At 36.7% G+C, this 19,065-nt stretch overlaps 1 protein-coding gene across 1 annotated transcript in view; it reads left to right on the top strand.

Annotated features, from left to right (window-relative positions):
• ZFX (zinc finger protein X-linked) overlaps positions 1–17,795 on the top strand; it is a 31,859-nt gene extending 14,064 nt beyond the window's left edge. Inside the window, exons 2-8 of the mRNA XM_052663291.1 lie at positions 1,738–1,826; positions 4,730–5,299; positions 13,949–14,098; positions 14,318–14,461; positions 14,903–15,055; positions 15,581–15,721; positions 16,612–17,795. Coding sequence (XP_052519251.1) covers positions 1,766–1,826; positions 4,730–5,299; positions 13,949–14,098; positions 14,318–14,461; positions 14,903–15,055; positions 15,581–15,721; positions 16,612–17,795 — 2,403 coding nt within the window. The 5' untranslated portion in view covers positions 1,738–1,765. The remainder of the gene's footprint in view (positions 1–1,737; positions 1,827–4,729; positions 5,300–13,948; positions 14,099–14,317; positions 14,462–14,902; positions 15,056–15,580; positions 15,722–16,611) is intronic.
• The last annotated feature ends 1,270 nt before the right edge of the window (positions 17,796–19,065 follow it).

Raw genomic sequence — 19,065 nt, 5'->3', positions numbered from 1 at the left:
TAATTTACAGCAAGCAAGTACAGTCGGAAAAAGGATAAAATGCTATAGAAGTTCAGAGGAGGGGGGATATTATTTTCATCTTTTTCTTTTTTGGGTGTGGGGAAGGGGGTTTGGGGGAAGAACAGATGACAGGGGAAAGATGTTCCGGGTAGAAGAAATTCTGAGCCAAGTATAGAATTTGGATCTTATGTGGACATTGAGCATTTTTGTTTGGTTGAAGTGTGTGAATGTGGTGTTTGGGGATGTTGCTTGAAGGAAAGAGACTTAGGGAAGATAATGAGAAAAAGATAATTTGCAGCTGGAACTTAGAAGATGGCAGGCGTTTCAGCTTTATTTGAAGGAAACAGGGAGCCATTAAACATTTTTTGAACAGAGGTCTGATATCACCTAGCTGATGCTTTAAAAAAAATGACTCTTGTTTCTCTTATTTGAAATTTTAGCAAGCATCATGCGGCACTTTTATCATCAGCAAAAGATGATAAAAGTAAAAGAAAGATGTGTTTAATACTACCATTTAGGTTGGATTAGAAAGTGAGAAAGTAGAGATAAGGAAACCAGTGAGGGAGGAAGTTTATGTAATACTTGTAACATGAGTAAGCCCTAATCCCTGATGTCTGCTCTTTTGAAGCAGTGATTAGTATTAAGTAGTATATTATTTGATTGGTTAATTTTTTTGTTGTAAATTTTTGGCTTAAGTAGAAAAGGGAGCATTAAGGTCATTGGGGTGGCTTGCAAAACTCAAGGCAGACTGTAGCTGGACCTCAGAAAGATCTAGAACCAGGAGCTAAAAAGCTATTATTGGTAAGCTTCTCTTCCCTGCTCCCTCTTCTCTATTTCTCAAGGCATTCACTGGATTCTTTTTGTGTTTTATTTGTAAACTTTATCTCACTAGTCTAAGCTGAAGTTGGTAAATAGTCTTCCTCACCTGCTGTGTTCCAGCCATGAGGAGAGGAGAGAGAGAATGATAGACTGAGTGACCTTTGCTCATGGTTCAATTCTAGGGATAGGACTTTGATTTTATTGTGCTCAAAGATGAACTTATTTGTACTGTTTTATAGTTAGTGCCAATCAGCTATGGCCAGGAGAGTATAAATTCACTGTGGGAATTTACTTCTCTAGACTGGAGGGTTAGTTAAGAGGTCATTTTAAGGTAGGCAGAGATCCTAAAGGGTGTTTGCTACAATTACACACTTTGAATTTTTAACTGTTGTTTAATGTATTTGTTGGAAGATAGCAGACTACGTAAATTTAGAGAAGTAATAAGACAGTTGTGCAGGAATTTCCTCCCAGTAAGCTACAGATTTGAGTCTTAATAAAGCCAGTTGACCTTGTGTGAGTGAGGAATATTACAGACTGAGAGGAGACAAGAGTGCTGGGATGCTGGAAATGTTCTCTTCTTGATCTAGGTAGAGTAGTGATTACACAGATTTATGCATGTATCAGAATTCATCAGGATGTCTGCTGTATGTATGATGTATGTAAGTAGTATCTCAGAAAGTCTAGGCTAAGTTGGTTTTTTGATTTATCTACCTTTGTTTGCCATATAGATGCCCATATATCATTATGTTTTTGGCAATTTAATTTTAACTTTTCTCTTTTATTTCACCTAGATACATTTTTGATAGGTATTCATTTGTCACATAATTTTGAGTGTTTCAGAAGTGTAAATATTATATGACATTGTTAATACATGATATAAAAAATCTAATGCTTGGTTTACTTTCCCCCCTAATTTAGGAGCTGTGACTGATGAAAATTAAAGGCCATGGATGAAGATGGACTTGAATTACAACCACAAGAACCAAACTCATTTTTTGATACAACAGGTATAACTATTTGGGTTGTTCCACTTCCCAACTACCAGATTTGGAGTTGGTTGTCAAATGGACAAATTGCCAGATGCTCTCGTTGATATTCACATTTAGGTATCTTATTATCCTGTCAAACCTACAGATGTTGAAGTGAGTACATTATTATTTCCCTGCCTAAAAATATGGCTCCCTCTTAACCATCACTCATATTCTTGTCAGTAACAGCAACAGGATCCAAACCTTAGTGTATAGTTCAGTTATAGCATTAAGTTTAACTATTAAAGTTCTTCCTTTGAAGATATTCCTTGTTTACATCTCTTCATTCTACTTTCTTCCACATAGACCAACTCTATCATCTCATTCTTAGTCTTCAGTAACTTTTAAATTCTTTTCCTTCCCCTTAGTCTTTTTTGGCTAGCCCAGCAATCAGAGTACTCATCATAAAATAACATGGATCTCGTCATTTTTGTTTCCCATTATCCAGGAGGTAAAGTATAAACCTAAGGCACTCTGTTTTCTGACACCATCCTACTTTTAAAATCCTCTCTCTCACAAGGTAACAAAAGGAGCCATTTGCTTCAGGAAGATGGAATCTTACCTCACTCCCCAAACTGTTCAAGGAAAATTAAATTTATGAAGTCCTAAAAATAGAATAAAGTATTCACAATTTTTAATTACTCATGGTTCCTATTATATAACATAGTGAAGTGATTATGCTAGGTTTTATAATGTAAAATGGTTTTATATAACATTAACTAGGAGCCCTTATAAATAAAATGTTAATGAGTTTTCCATTGGACTTGAAATGACTGTTGTAGTATATTAAGGAAATAGTAATTAACTATCAGGAAATTAAATATTAATGATATTTAATTTTAACTTTTCTTTAATCTCTAAATCTAATGGGGGGTTATGTATTTTTCTTAACAATATGGGATAGTCTTTTGATTCACCTTTGGTAATTTCAGCTTGATAATGATAAATGCAAAGTTATGATTCTTTCTTCTTTAGAACATGAAGTGTAATTAATGTGCTTGAAGGAGAGACTAAGCTCTTTGGAGAAAAACGCACGCTATTTACTAGCTTAATCTTGCCGCATGCAAGCCTAGATCATGGGCTGAGGGGTAGATTGAAGGGCTGTTGCTAGCCCTGATTGTTAACACTTATGGTGTTTGTTTATCTTTGAGCAAGTCACTTAATCTGCCAGGGCCTCCATTTCCATATGTCCTAATAATAATGAAACCTTTCATTACAGTTTTTCAGAACACTTCCCATATATTCCCATTTGATCATCACAACAGTCCTGTGAGGTATGCATGGCAGATACTACTGTCCTCATTTTACTGATGAGGAAACCTAAACTCAGAGGTTAAATGACTTGCCCAAGGTCACAAAACTAATAAGTGTCCAAATCCTGCCCTGTGGTTTAGATTTTTTAACCGGTACTCTTGCCACTAAATGCTTTCATTTTCATGCCTGCAAAATGGAGATTACAGTGCTCTATTGCTTGATGTTACATTGAGAATATTGAAAACAGTATAAAACATTTTGTGTGAGTTCTATGGGAATTAAAGCAAACACTTCGTTATTTCTAGGAATAATTAAAATTAAAATGAATATTAACTGGCTTTAAGATGTCTTACATTTTTAAAGGTTCTTTGGCCCTTGTTGATTATTTGTGTTCGTTAAAAAATTTTTTTAAAAAGCCCTGTGTGTCTCTGCGGGCCTGGCCATTGATACAGTCATTGAGTTAGGCAGCTGCTTGGACTCAGCTTGGTCTGAGTCACATCCAGAAGCACTAATCGACTGAATAGCTTTTTAGGTAAGACTTTTATAAAATATTGTTTGCTTTTCTCTGGATCAGGAGCCAAGATACTGGATTTGTTTTGTCTTACATTATGTTTTTGGCAAGGATATCTGATTTTGATTCTCATTTGTGGCATTCATTCAGAGTAATATTTACTGAGCACCATAATTTGTGCAAACTGTGTGATCTTGGTGAAGTCATTTAATCTCACTGGGCTTCAAATGATTCAACCCTCTACCTTCATTCATTAACTGCAGAGTGGACTAGAATAGGGTTTCTTATATTCTGAGGAACTGCCTGGGGGATTGGGATATGGGAAGATGGGAGGAAGCTGGATGGAGGCAGACTACCCTGGTGAGGTTGGGTCAAGCCCTGCTCCAACTAACCTTACCCTCCACTGCTGCAGAGCAGCTACACGTTTATTCATCTTACCTTTTCACAGAGGCTCCTTAATCAGTTGTCTTTCCTCTATAACTGTGGCCTTCTAACCCTGGTTTTATTTATGGCCCAATCCTTTTTATATTCTAGATTCAGAAGATAGTTTCTGAATTTCTATAGTCATAAATGGAGGATATTGGTGGGATATTGTCCTCAAACAAAACAGGAGAAAGGGGAAAAAATGGAAGGGAAGTAAAAGAAAACATGGGAGAGATGAAAAGAAGAAAAAACATGAGTTGAGAGAGACATGGAGCAAGAAGGAAAAGAAGTGAAAAACATATAATGAGGGAAATGGTATATTTACCTCCTGAAGTTGCTTTACTTACTAATTTTTATAATCATCCCTCAAGTATCTGTACATATGGGTTTTAGTCAGCCTAGGAAATTACTTTCATGAATATATTTTTTTGTGTGACTATCTCAGTTTGCTTTTCTGTTATTTCCTTACCGGTTGATTTGGGATGAGTATAAAAATTCTTGTGTTAAGAATTTCTAATTTCTGATATGATTCAAAAATAGATTCCCTCTTTATTTCTTTAATCTGCCTTAATGTTTGAGACAACTGAGGAGCTCTAGACTGTTTTCCTGGTAGAACTTAAGTAACATTTGTATTAACTGAGGTAGTCATGCAGGTCTACCTGAAATTTGTGATTTTAATTTTTGTTTTTTTAAGGAGCTGACGCTACACACATGGATGGTGATCAAATTGTTGTGGAAGTACAAGAAACTGTTTTTGTTTCAGATGTTGTGGATTCAGACATAACTGTGCATAACTTTGTTCCCGATGACCCAGACTCAGTTGTAATCCAAGATGTTATCGAGGACGTTGTTATAGAAGATGTTCAATGTCCAGATATCATGGAAGAAGCAGATGTATCTGAAACAGTCATCATTCCTGAGCAAGTGCTGGACTCAGATGTAACAGAAGAAGTGTCTTTAGCACATTGCACAGTCCCAGATGATGTCTTAGCTTCTGATATTACTTCAGCCTCAATGTCTATGCCAGAACACGTCTTGACGAGTGAATCCATACACGTGTCTGACATTGGACACGTTGAACACGTTGTTCATGATAGCGTAGTAGAGGCAGAAATCGTCACTGATCCTCTGACAGCCGATGTAGTGTCAGAAGAAGTATTGGTAGCAGATTGTGCCTCAGAAGCAGTCATAGATGCCAACGGGATCCCTGTGGACCAGCAGGAGGATGACAAAGGCAACTGTGAGGACTACCTTATGATTTCCTGTAAGTCTTGTGGTGCAGTAATTGTCAAAGGTGTTTTCAAAGGTTGTCTTTCCTAACTTAGGTTGGGAGGATATATTCTTGACTTCTATAAAATTAAATTAAATCTCATTGACCTTTTTTCATTGTTGTTTCAGTCTGGACCCTGTAAGACAACTCAAAATTTAAGAAAACTGAAATGATACAGAATAGAGTTATTTCTTTTTAAGGACACAACAGAAAGATGAAATTTCTTTTGTCTAGAAAGACAAAGGTGGAAAGGAATAGAATTGAACTTTGTGAAATCATGAAGGATGTGGTTAGGTTGTTACGAGCCTTTATTAGAATTAGGAGCCCTCTTGAAACTTAAAAGGAGAAAAATGTGTAATCAAACTACTTATATTCTTGTATATGGATATACAGTACTACTTACATAATAACTTATTTACTTGCTGCTGTTACTAAGTTGCCTCAGTCGTGTCTGACTCTGTGCAACCCCAGAGACGGCTGCCCACCAGGCTCCCCCTGTCCCTGGGATTCTCTAGGCAAGAACACTGGAGTGGGTTGCCATTTCCTTCTCCAATGCGTGAAAGTGAAGTCACTCAATCATGTCTGACTCTTAGCGATCCCATGGACTGCAGCCTACCAGGCTCCTCCATCCATGGTATTTTCCAGGCAAGAGTACTGGAGTGGGGTGCCATTGCCTTCTCCAACTTACGTACGTATACAGTATGTAAAATGCTGTTTATTATAACAGCATGGGAAAGAGCTCTGGCATAGTATTTAAACAGATGATTCCAAAACATTTCAAATGTGACAGACTCATACTAGATTATTGAAGAAAAGTAACTGTTTTGAAACACACCTCTAACATCTGGGAGGACAGCTGTGTCGTCTTACAATCTGTTTCCTGGTGCCTCTGTCAGAGATAAAATCCACAGTTGAATAGACCACAGTTCTGACCCAGTGTGGAAATTCCTGTGCCTTTAGGAACTAAATTCAAACAACACTCACAGACTATTTGCTCATATAAATTTATGAGGCTGTTTGCTTTGTTTGAATACCTGTTACATTTAATTTAATAGAACATGTTGGAGTCCACCAGCATTTTAGGAAATACCTTTTAAAAGTTCTTAAGATTTTGGAAATCAGAGAATTGTTTTTGTGAAAAGAAAGATGCCTTCATTCCAACACGTTTATTATGCCTCTACTGTGTTTCAGAAATTTGTGTAGATAGTGCAAATATAGACTATAGCCTGCCAGGCTCCTCTGTGCATGGGATTTCCCAGGCAAAATTACTGGAGTGGGTTGCTGTTTCTTCTCCAGGGGATCTTCCCAACCCAGGGATCAAACCCACATCTCTTGTGTCTCCTGCATTGGCAGGTGGATTCTTTACCACGGTACCACCTGGGAAACCCAAGAATATGGATATATGCTAAATAAAAAAACACACAAAACCATTGTTCTTGGAGAGCTTGCAGTCTACAGTGGGAGAGAAAGATAGGTCACACTATGATGTAGAGGTATGACTAAGTTAATGTGGAGACAGAATGGAGTTGCTGACCTTTGAACTCACCGATGAGTTCTTAGTTTAACAAGATGAAGAAGGTCATGGATGAGAGGGAGCCATTCCAGGAAAATGGTATAGTATGTCAAAAAAAAGTCTTGGCTGCTTCTGAGAATAATGGGAACTTAGGATGTACTTGTAACTTTGTGTACTTTCTGTTTAATTACTGAGAATGCATTTCTAGAAGTAGTATTGATGGATCAAAGGGTACACATATTTACAAGTCTGGTTATATTTCCCCTGATAGTTTCCCTAATACTAACTCCACCCACCAAGTTTATGAGAATGTCCATTTCCCTACATTGTGACCAGCATAGGACATTGTTTCCCCTTTTAACTTCTGGCATTCTGACAAGGAAAAATATTAATACCCTGTTTGAAACTTGAATTTATTTTAGGAAGATAATCCTAGTAGTACTATGGAGTAAGAATAGGTGAGGAGAGGTTAGTGGTAGAGAGTAGTCGAAATGGTTCCTAGATGAGACAAGATCCGAGTACCTTCATAATAGTGGGAGTATAGAAGGGAAGTTCAATTTAACAGAGTTTAGGAAGTAAAATGAATGTGATTTGGTGATAGATTAGGGGTAGGGATTTAAGGAAGAAAGAATTCAAGGAGGACCCTAAGGTATTCTACCTTGGGAGATGACTGCCTGGTTATGCTGTTACCTGGGAGGAGGAATAAATTCAGTGGAAAGAAAGTGATTTAGGACCTGTTGAAAGTTTGGGTTGTTTGCTGGGAACAATCTGGTGGATGTTTCTTTGGAAGTTAAAAATATAAATTTGGTGCTTTTGAGAGAGTTTGTGACTAGAGAGGAAGAAATCTAGGACAAGAGATTATATAGCTGGTATCCTGTCCTATCTGGAAATGGATGGTGGGCCCTAGAAAGTGCTTATCAAATAAGAATGTCAGGTATTGATCCTTTGGGAATTTAAGAAGTAGGCAGAGAAGAGCCCATGAAAATCAGGAAGGTTTAGGAAAAAGAGGAAGAGAAAAATGTTTAGAGTGTTTTTAACACTGTCAAAGATAAGAATTTCTAAGAGTGTCAGTCACTGAGGAGGGAGTGGCCATTTTCTTTAGGTAGTTAAGAGGTCATTGGTATCTTTTTCAGTGAGCCTTTGTTTTTATTTTTGTGGAAAGGCAACTTTATTTCTTAATTCAAAAAAAATTTTTTTTTTTTCATTTTTTAAAATTTATTTTAATTGGAAGATAATTACTTTACAATGTTGTGATGGTTTTCTCCATACATCAGCATGAATCAGCCACAGATACACGTGTCCCCACATCCTGGACACCCCTCCCACCTCACTCCCCATCCTTTCCCTCATGTATATTACCATCTGTAAAAAAATTTTTATTTTAACTATTGGGTATAATATAGGCTCAGGGATGTATAGTACAACATGAGGAATATAGGCAATGTTTTGTAATAACTGTAAATGGAAAGGAACTAAAAAAATTATAATAACAAGTTATTGGTATCTTAATTAGAATAGTTTCAATAAAGCATGGGCCAGTGGAGAGGACATAGAGGAGATAAGCTATAATGGGTTGAGAAGCTGGTGGAAGTGGTGGAGTAGGTGAAGCAGTTTGTATAAACTGCCATTTTGGTCACTGAAGGGACAGAAAAAGCATGAGTACAGGTTTTGATGGTTGGCTGGATGGTGGAAGTGTATCGAGCATTTATAGGTTTATAGGTGCAGAACACAAACTGTTGAACAGGGACTGAAGATAAAGGAAGAACTAACAGGTGGAGCAGGTTTCAGAGAAGAGGAATAGAGTAGGTTTCAGGGCAGTAGTGGAAAGCTGATAGGTTGAGTCCTAGAAAGGAAGAGTGAGAGAGAGGTAGTTAAGGTTCAGGAAATTTGGAGAGCCTGAGACAGTGAGTTTAAAAGGAGTGTTTGAATGTTGGGAGCTATTTTCTCTGTGTAGCAAATTCACCTGCTAATATAGAAGGAAGGACCTGCAGAGGTTGGGTGGGAGCTGAAGGGTAGTAGCAAAGACCTTTATCTTATGGGGATGGGCCAGGATAGGAAGCTAAGAGCCTATAAGATTGATTGCTGAACTGCAGGGGCCAGGTGAGCTTGGGAGACTTAAGTTTATTTGTAAGATGCATTATTTACTATGAAAATGCTATTTTTAAATATAACTGCCAGATTTTGTATCCCACAACTAGGCAACCCAAGGGCAAGGCTGGAGAAAGGAGGGAGTTGGGTTCATTGTGCTTTTCGAGGGGACACGGATCTTTGTCTCCATCAATGGAGAGAAAGCACTCTCCATTCTTGACTTGTCTTTCCATTTTCTGCCCTGCCTTAAACCTGTTTTCTGAGGAGTAAAATGTATGTCATTGGTTTGAGCTTTAGTTGCACAGCATCTCACTTTATTACCCTTTTAAGAAGTCAACTCTTCCAAGAAGGTTATCCAAAAAGCCAGAAGTTTCTTTAGTAATGGTTGACACAGTGTACTAGATTCTCGTATTAGAGCTCAGAATTGCAAAATTTTTATTAAAAAATCTTTATAATCATCTTTTTTGTAGGCCTGGGGTTTCTGCTAATTTATATAGATTTAATGTTTCCTGAAAAAGTAAATACAAATGGATACAAACTGCTATTATACTGTATTTTAGTACATTTTATATATGTACATAAAAATACATATTTTAATAATAAAATGCAATTTTACTTTTTTTTTGTTTCTTTCTTTTAAAATAGAATATCACACCTAAGCTCAAAGAATATAAAAACATATATATTAGTACAAGTTCTTATCCCCCTATTTTACTGTAATGAAATGGTTGGATTGGTTTTAAATTGGCTTTAGGGATGGTGGCTTTTGGTAGTTTCTTTTGTCTTCTCTGTTACACAGACACCTCTTCATTGTTTTCCTCTACTCCACACTGTCATCCCTTTTCCCTTCAAAGTAATAATCATGTTAAACTGTTGGCTTTGGAATCAAACCAGCTGAATGCCTTGTAATTAATTCTCTTGTTTCTGCCTCCCAGTAAAGATACTTCTTTTATGCTGCATTTTAACTTAAAACCTATATTGATTTCAGAAGTTTAGGATTGAGAGGGCTTTGTGCCAAACATATACAGGAATGGCCTGATTTTATCCGTGATAGAGAATGCTGAGATGCCATTATTAGCAGTCAGCTTTAATGCTCTTCATGAGAGATGGTGGTGTATCTGAATTCCTGTGATAATTATTCATTACTTGATAGGTCACAGAAGAATATGAACAGATGTGCAAATATTCTCCTCATTAAAAATTTCAGAAATTCATTGAATCAAAAGAAAGAAAGATAGCACTAAGTCGTGTCTGACTATTGCGAGCCCATCAACTGTAGGGTGCCAGTTTCCTATGTCCGTGGGATTCTCCAGGCAAGAATACTGGAGTGGATTGCCATTCCTTTCTCCAGGAGATCTTCCCAATCCAGGGATCGAATCTGGGTCTTCTCCATTGCAGGTGGATTCTTTACCATCTGAGCCACCAGGGGATAAAGTGCTCAAATAAGATAAAGATGTTGTAGTTCCTTCCTTCTCCCCACCACAAAAAAGATTGGGTTAAAAGTTCTACATCTTGAAAGTCTTAGATATAGTTGGAGCTTCAGATTGGGCTTGTGATTCATATTTACTATTTATCTGCTTGAGCCCTAGACAAAAACTGTCTGATACCTTGCTCTTGGGACAGATCTCTGCTTACTTGATGGGATAATTGGAGTTGGTTAGTGGAGAGACAGGAGAGAGGGGGAGAGAACATACCTGACCTTTCATAGGGATGATAGAGAAGCAGCATGGTGTGTGGAAATAGCACGTGTAGCTTAGAGTCAGCCAGCCTTCCTTCAGTTTGGATGCTATGCCTGCTGCCTATGAGCTGTATGAATTTGAGCAAATTACTAATTTCACTTTTTTAAAGTCTTATTTGTGAAAAGGCAGTAATACTACCTGACCGACAGTGTGGTTGTGAGAATTAGAGGTCATGCACACCAGGCTTCCAGCACAAAGCATGCCTGTCAATAACTACTGGCCATAGTAATCATCCACACAGAGTCTCTCTGTTGGTGACATCCATTGGGCTAGCAAGACTAACCCTGGAGTGGCTTCATTTAAAACCTTCCTGTTGTCCCATCAGGGCATTTTTGGGTAAAGGCAGGCATAGGGTGGAATTGTAGCAGTCGTTCCTCTTCCCCCTGAATTTGTGAAGAAAGGAGTTCTTGGTTAACTAGGTTTAATTAACTGTGTGTTTTAGACCAATTCAGTGTAATTTGGCCCATATTTTTCACTAATTATATCTCTGATGACATGTTGGAGATGACTGTAACTTAGGGTAGGCACTTGAATGGCTCTGATCCTTTAAGTCTCTGTCTACCGAGACTAAGAAAGCCTTTGAACCTCTCTAGGAAAGTTTCAAGAATTAAAGGAGATCGGATTATAACCAATTCTTTGAAATATTTTATAGGCTATATAATAAAGTTGAAATTTTAACCTCAGAAAGAGGATTCTTGAGGAAGATAAGAGAGGGAAGTCTAAAAGTGAACTTCTAAGTTAACTGATAGCTTGGTTAGGTATGGAAGTCTAGGTTGAAATGAATTTTCCCTGACAATTTGTGATGGCATGTTTCACTGTCATCCAACGTTTGGTTTAAGAGCCTAATGCCATTTTGATTCTCATTTCTTTGTACATATTTCTTTTTCACCTGAAAGTTTTACAGATCATCTTTTCATCCCCATTGGTCTGAAATATGATCATAGGTTGTATTTAGTTAGGTGTGGATCTTTTTTCATGTGTTGTGTTATTATGCATGGTGAGCCTTTTGAAGATTCATGTTCTTCAGCTCTCTGAAATATTTTATTTAATATTTTGCAAGATGAATTTAAGTACATAGTTTCTAAATTGCACCAACCACATTTCAAGTGCTTAGTAGTCAAATGTGGCTAGTGCAGATATATAGAACATTTTCGTCATCACAGAAAATTCTGTTGGTTAGCACTGACCTGCAGGCTCAATGAAATTGCAAACAATGTGATTTCTTAAAACACAGAGAACGAGATACAGAGGTTCAAAAAATGTATTATAAGACAATAGAGGTAAATAGTAAACTGACAGAAGTTGAGAAGTAAGAATATGATCAAGATAAAAGCCACCATAGAAGTAACTATAAGAATAAATATGCCTCAGTATGTAACCAGGGAGGGGCAGAGGGATACCTGGCTTTAGAAAATCACAAAAATGAAATGGTTAAAAATAAAAAGATATAAATGATTATGGGGAAGATGGATAGATATGGGAGACAGATAAAGGAGACAAGTGCACATAAGTAAAATTCCAGAAGAAGGGACTAACTGAACTAGAAAAATACTTAACAATGGAAAAAATTTTTCCGAAATAAAGATTAGAATCTTCAAGGAACTTTCCTGAAATAAAGATTAAATCTTTCTTTCAAGTTGACCAAATGATAAAACTACTAAGTCATAATTACAGTGATGTTTAGGAACTTTGAGGATAAAGTATTATAGGGACATCCACACAGAAATACTCAGTGCTAGAAGACAGTGGAACAATATCCACAAAGTTCTGAGAAAATGTAACCTAAGGGTAAAGTACGCCTGTATTTTGCTGTAGTTTTGCTTTTGCTAATGAGATCATTGATAAGTCAAATTTTTCTTTAGCTTTTAAGATACTAAATGGGTTGTAATGATTATTACATAAGACTTGACAATATTGTAAAGTAATTAGCCTCCAATTAAAATAAATTAATTTTAAAAGAAAAAACTAGGAAGGAAATTTACTAATGATGCAATCTCTGGTTAGTGAGACTATTGATGATTTTTTTTAATACCAAATTTTATATAGTGAACCTACATTTCTTTAAAAATCTGAAGATGAGGACAAAGCTCTAAGTTCTAAAAACAGGCACCTGCCCACTCTTTCTCCCACCACTTATTAACTGATGGGGCTAATCACATATCATTTCAGAGCTTTCCTTTCTTTTTCTGGAAAAGGTAAGAATCAAATGGAATAAAACTATATAGAAATGCTAAGGAAATTGCAAAATGCTATGCAAATGATAGTTATTATTAGAAGTGGTCTTAATTTCCAGAAATTATGCTCTTCTGTTTTGGAGAGGCCTTATTCTAAAACTTTAGTTCTTCATTACAACATTAGAAGGAGGCACTTATGCAGAAATCATATGTGTGATGACTCAATGTTATGAAAGCTTTCTTTGTCTGTTTTTAGAAATTAATTTTTAATGGAATCTTTAAAATCACAGTGAAATTTTTAGTACCTAATAGGACCACCAAAGTGTTTTCTTTTTAAAGTAAATCACTTCTGTAATATTTCATATTCAGAATAATTTCATAGTTTAAGTTAGTAGACACATTTTCAAGGTGAAAATCTGAAGGTGAATTCTACTTCGGTAAAAGACTGAATAATGAAAATAGATTCTGCTTTATCAATGGAAGAGATCCATTTGTTCAGTTTTAATTTGGGCTCCAGGTTCTACAATTTTAGTCCTAGATACAACTCAAGGATAGCCCTCTTCCCCATGCATCCTACCCCTGTCCTGATTTTTGAGGCCTTCTTGCATTATTGCAGTAGACTCAAAAGTGGTATCTGTGCTTTGTGTCTTGATCCCTTTGAAGCCACCTTTCTCAAGGCCAGCTCTGTGAGACTCATCCACTATCTATAGTAGAAGTTCTTGAACTGCTGATCAGAATCCCTGGGGCAGGGCACCTCTAAATCTGTCAGGCCCCACCCCTGCCGTTTCTGATTCTGTAGACCTGCTTGGCGGTGCCCCTGTTTTTAAGTTTCCTGAGAGATTGTCATACCTGACCAGACTGTGAAACCTCCTGCCTATCAGAGTCAAGTCTGAACCCTTCTGCCTGGTTTTACAAAGCCCTCCGTGACCCTGCTCTATCTTAGCAGTTAGCCACATTTCCAGTACCTGTTACAATCAGTTTTGCGTGTCTACTTGTTGAGGTAAAAATCATCCAGTTTTATGTGAATCAAGTTAAGGGATTATATTTGTAAAACGGGCATTTTAAAATGGTAACATTTTATTTAAATATCTGCTGTTATTATTTATTATATATTTCCTGCCCTTTTTAGTGGATGATGCTGGCAAAATAGAACATGACGGTTCCTCTGGAATGACCATGGATGCAGAGTCAGAGATCGATCCTTGTAAAGTAGATGGCACTTGCCCTGAAGTTATCAAGGTGTACATTTTTAAAGCTGACCCTGGAGAAGATGACTTAGGTAAGAGAAGACCTTCAGCATAGTATCCATCCTGATCAAACACTTCACCCTAATTACTGTTTGGTGGTTTAGACAGTGAATATTTGTAATCTTTTCTGAAAATAACCTTTTAAGCGAGGATTCCAATATAGCAGTAGAAAAGTATGCAAATATAATAAGTAAAACAAGTGGAAATGAAGTTTTCACATAGATTCTTGAAGCTGTCATCTTCCCTGATAGGTGGGACTGTAGACATTGTGGAGAGTGAGCCTGAGAATGATCATGGAGTTGAACTACTTGATCAGAATAACAGTATTCGTGTGCCAAGAGAAAAGATGGTTTATATGACTGTCAACGACTCTCAGCAAGAAGATGAAGATTTAAGTAAGTAGGTGGCCTTTTTGTGGGAGAGGATTTTATGTTCCTGTAGCTCTTTTTTTTTTTTTTTTTTTTAATATGGCCAGTAACTGGAGGAAACAAATAGCAGTATTATAGAAACTGTGATTCTGCTGTATTCCAAGAGAAACATCAATGACTTACTGTGTATGCTTAGAATATGGCTATAAGAACAAATTATGGAGCTGTATTCAATATAATAAACCATAATGGAAAAGAATATGGAAAGATAAAATTTAAAGCAAATTATGTTAAAAGCCAAGAAATATATGATTCATTCAACAAATATTGATTGAGTGCTATGTGAAAGCTGTGTTCTAGGTATATAACATGTGAACCTTCTTTCTACTTGTCTATTAACCAAATTCACGTGAAAATATGTGATCTCTGTAAACATGGTCACAGAAGTTTCTAAAATTTTCTACTTAGATGTTGCTGAAATTGCAGATGAAGTTTATATGGAAGTGATTGTAGGAGAGGAGGATGCTGCTGCCGCTGCAGCAGCTGCTGCCGCCCATGAGCAGCAGATGGATGACAACGAAATCAAAACCTTCATGCCAATAGCATGGGCAGCAGCTTACGGTAAGTCCTGTTGCAACTCTTGGGATTGAGTTGGTTCTTTAACGTGAATTCATGATTGAAAACAGTTTCTGTGGTCTTACATTTCACAAATCTGAAATACCAGCATCCTGTAAGGGTTATTTGATTTGAATAAGAATAGAGGAAGATTATAAAGTCTACTTTTTGCCTTTATTTTTAAGAGGAATTTCCTTCATGTGTATATCACGTAGAAGAAGTAGTGCAAGAAGTACACAAGCTTTCAAGCTGAAACTTTTCATCTTGATTATATGTGGCCCATGACTTTACAGTTTGGGGAGACAACAAGGGAGTCCATGGGGCAAAATGCTGACATATATTTTTTAGGTATGGAAGCTAGGCATTTCTTACAGTCTTGCTATAATAGATGTGGTCATAAAACCCATTACCTAGAATGGGGAATTTCCGTCATTCATGAGTATCATGGCTTATTTTCGTTGTTATAGTTAATAAAGAGTCCCTAATTCTTTATAATACTGTATAATTTTGTTTTTTAATGCACATTGTTAGGTAATAATTCTGATGGAATTGAAAACCGGAATGGCACTGCAAGTGCCCTCTTGCACATAGATGAGTCTGCTGGGCTTGGCAGACTGGCTAAACAAAAACCAAAGAAAAGGAGAAGACCTGATTCCAGGCAGTACCAAACAGGTGAGGGCATATGAGTTCCACAGCGCAGCGTGCTTTGCGAGCTCTCAGATGAAACTCTAGTGTGTATCCTTAAAGGTGTTGTGATGGCATTTTAGCTGTTAGACCACATAGAGTTTTTGTGTATTGAATTTAAAAATATAATTTTAAGAATTCAGTGATATTCATGAATGATTTCCTTGGATTAAAAACAACAGTGAGTGGATCAAATGTAGATTTAAAAAATTCAAAACTTGGGTGATTTTTATGTGGCTATGCAAAGAAATCCCTGAGATACGTTATAAGCATTAACTTTTTTAAAAAATGAACATATTTAAAGAATCTGATTATGTCAGCATAAAGCAGGAATAATTTACAGAGCAGTAGGACAAGTACTTCAGTTCATGTGGCATATTCCTGTCTATTTTTACATGCTGATTTGCATACTAAAATTTTTTAGACATCTTTAAGCTTTACTGTAAATTGACATAAGTTATGTTGTTAAGAATAACCAAAACAGCAATTGTGATTATGAAACTTTTTTATCAGTAATTTTCCACCGATTTCTTAATTGGTATAGCTTCAGTTGCTAGTTGGTAAAAGTTACATATTTATTTCATTTATTTTTTCCAAGCTGAAGGGAGTGAGATTGGTACAGTCATACTGAGTGGAGTTGCCAGACCAGGTTCCCTTCATGATGAGGCTGCTAATCTCTTATGTTGAAAAACTGTAAAAGGATTGTTAAGCAGCAGGTAGCCTAACATAGGAGTACTTGCCCAGTAATGTTCAGAACACACACTTTAAATTCTTCTTCTTTTTTTTTTTTTAGAGAATCTGACCCACTAAATGTAATAATGAGAAACCAAAACAGAACTTGGTTTGATCACTCATGCTGCTTTCTTTTCCTTTCTTAGCAATAATTATTGGCCCTGATGGACATCCCTTGACTGTCTATCCTTGCATGATTTGTGGGAAAAAATTTAAGTCGAGAGGTTTTTTGAAAAGGCACATGAAAAACCATCCTGAACACCTTACCAAGAAGAAGTACCGCTGTACTGACTGTGATTACACTACCAACAAGAAGATAAGTTTACACAACCACCTGGAGAGCCACAAGCTTACCAGCAAGGCGGAGAAGGCCATTGAATGCGATGAGTGTGGAAAGCATTTCTCTCATGCTGGGGCTTTGTTTACTCATAAAATGGTGCATAAGGAGAAAGGAGCCAACAAAATGCACAAATGTAAATTCTGTGAATATGAGACAGCTGAACAAGGGTTACTGAATCGCCACCTTTTGGCGGTCCATAGCAAAAACTTTCCTCATATATGCGTGGAGTGTGGTAAAGGTTTTCGTCATCCATCAGAGCTCAAAAAGCACATGCGAATCCATACTGGCGAGAAGCCGTACCAATGCCAGTACTGCGAATATAGGTCTGCAGACTCTTCTAACTTGAAAACGCATGTAAAAACTAAGCATAGTAAAGAGATGCCGTTCAAGTGTGACATTTGTCTTCTGACTTTCTCGGATACCAAAGAGGTCCAGCAACATGCTCTTATCCACCAAGAAAGCAAAACACACCAGTGTTTGCATTGTGACCACAAGAGTTCGAACTCAAGCGATTTGAAACGACACATAATTTCAGTTCACACAAAGGACTACCCCCATAAGTGTGACATGTGTGATAAAGGCTTTCATAGGCCTTCAGAACTCAAGAAACATGTGGCTGCCCACAAGGGTAAAAAAATGCACCAGTGTAGACATTGTGACTTTAAGATTGCAGATCCGTTTGTTCTAAGTCGCCATATTCTCTCAGTTCACACAAAAGATCTTCCGTTTAGGTGTAAGAGATGCAGAAAGGGATTTAGGCAACAGAATGAGCTTAAAAAGCATATGAAGACACACAGTGGCAGGAAAGTGTATCAGTGTGAGTACTGTGAGTATAGCACTACAGATGCCTCAGGCTTTAAACGGCACGTTATTTCCATTCATACAAAAGACTACCCTCACCGTTGTGAGTACTGCAAGAAAGGGTTCCGAAGACCTTCAGAAAAGAACCAGCACATAATGCGACATCATAAAGAAGTTGGCCTGCCCTAATAATACTTCGGCAGACTTTTGTAGAGATGTTGGCTTTGAAGCAGAAAAATCATTTTAAAAGCCAGTCAGTCTCGTTCACATACAATACTGTATATTGATTTATGCTGTGTACAAATAGATTTATTGCTTTTAGTTGACTTTTTTTTTTACATTTTGTTCAATAGTGTGTTCTGAATTCTATTCAGTTTGTTTAATAAATGGGGAAAAGCAGCAACAAGCAAGTTGCTTTTAATAAAGTAATCCCTGATTCTATACTGAATTTTTCTATCTTAGAAGTTTTATATTTATTTAAATATTTACCTTGCTTACCTTGATGGTACTCTTCTAAGACCATTTAACTTAAAGTTAAGGTAATTTTAGATTGGTAACTCTGAAAGTACTCATGTTGACTTATTTTTTCCCATAAATTTCTCACAATAAAATTGTCAGAGACATCTACTAACATAAATGGGAGATTTTATGGTCAGGTCTAATTATCCTAACATGGAAGTCATTTACTCTTCTTGTTTAATATTTTCAGACCACGTGACAATGAAAGTTTTCATTCAAGCTTTTGCGTCCCTGGCATTGCTGAGTGAAGAGCAGTGGCTAGGTTCGGGTTTAACTTTCGTTTTGTTCAGCAGACAAAATATCCTTTCAGGGGGTGCTTTCTTTGGAGTATTTACACCTTTTGTCAGCATAGCAAACTTTTAGAAAACTTTATTGAAAAATTTTGCTTGATCCTGTTGTATTTTGTCTGTGCTGCTTTGTGTTGGAATGGTTGTGTGCTACAAATGAGACTTACTGAGGACTGCATTTGGAATCTCCTAGAGGTAATTCGTGGCTCATAGGATCTTTTGCAACTTTATATATGTAAATGTACCCTGACTTATGTATATGCACATATATATGACATGTATCGTGTGTATTGCTTATTTTACATATTTACACACACAACCCCAATTAGTAGTTGTTTAAAATCTATAATAATGAAAAGTATTAAATTTACAATAACATGAAAGATGCAGGGATGCATGAGAGAGCATTTTGTAAATCATGCTCTTTGGAGAGACTACTCAGGTGAAGAATTAGAAGGAAAATAAGGACACTAGTATTTTTAAAGAGTAAAGGTATTTTCTTTTAAATATCTTTGGTAACTGAAAAATAGAACTTAAGATGTTTCTACATAGAATGTTTTCATATAACTTCAGCTTCATGCCTTTATATTTTTCTGAAAAGCTAATGAGTATCCAGATATATACTCCCTCAGTTCTCTCTGAGAAGCCCGTGA

Source organism: Budorcas taxicolor, chromosome X (assembly GCF_023091745.1).
Source record: "Budorcas taxicolor isolate Tak-1 chromosome X, Takin1.1, whole genome shotgun sequence".
NCBI lineage: Eukaryota > Metazoa > Chordata > Mammalia > Artiodactyla > Bovidae > Budorcas > Budorcas taxicolor.
The sequence above is the reverse complement of the archived record's forward strand: the minus strand, read 5'-3'. Positions and strand labels throughout refer to the sequence as shown.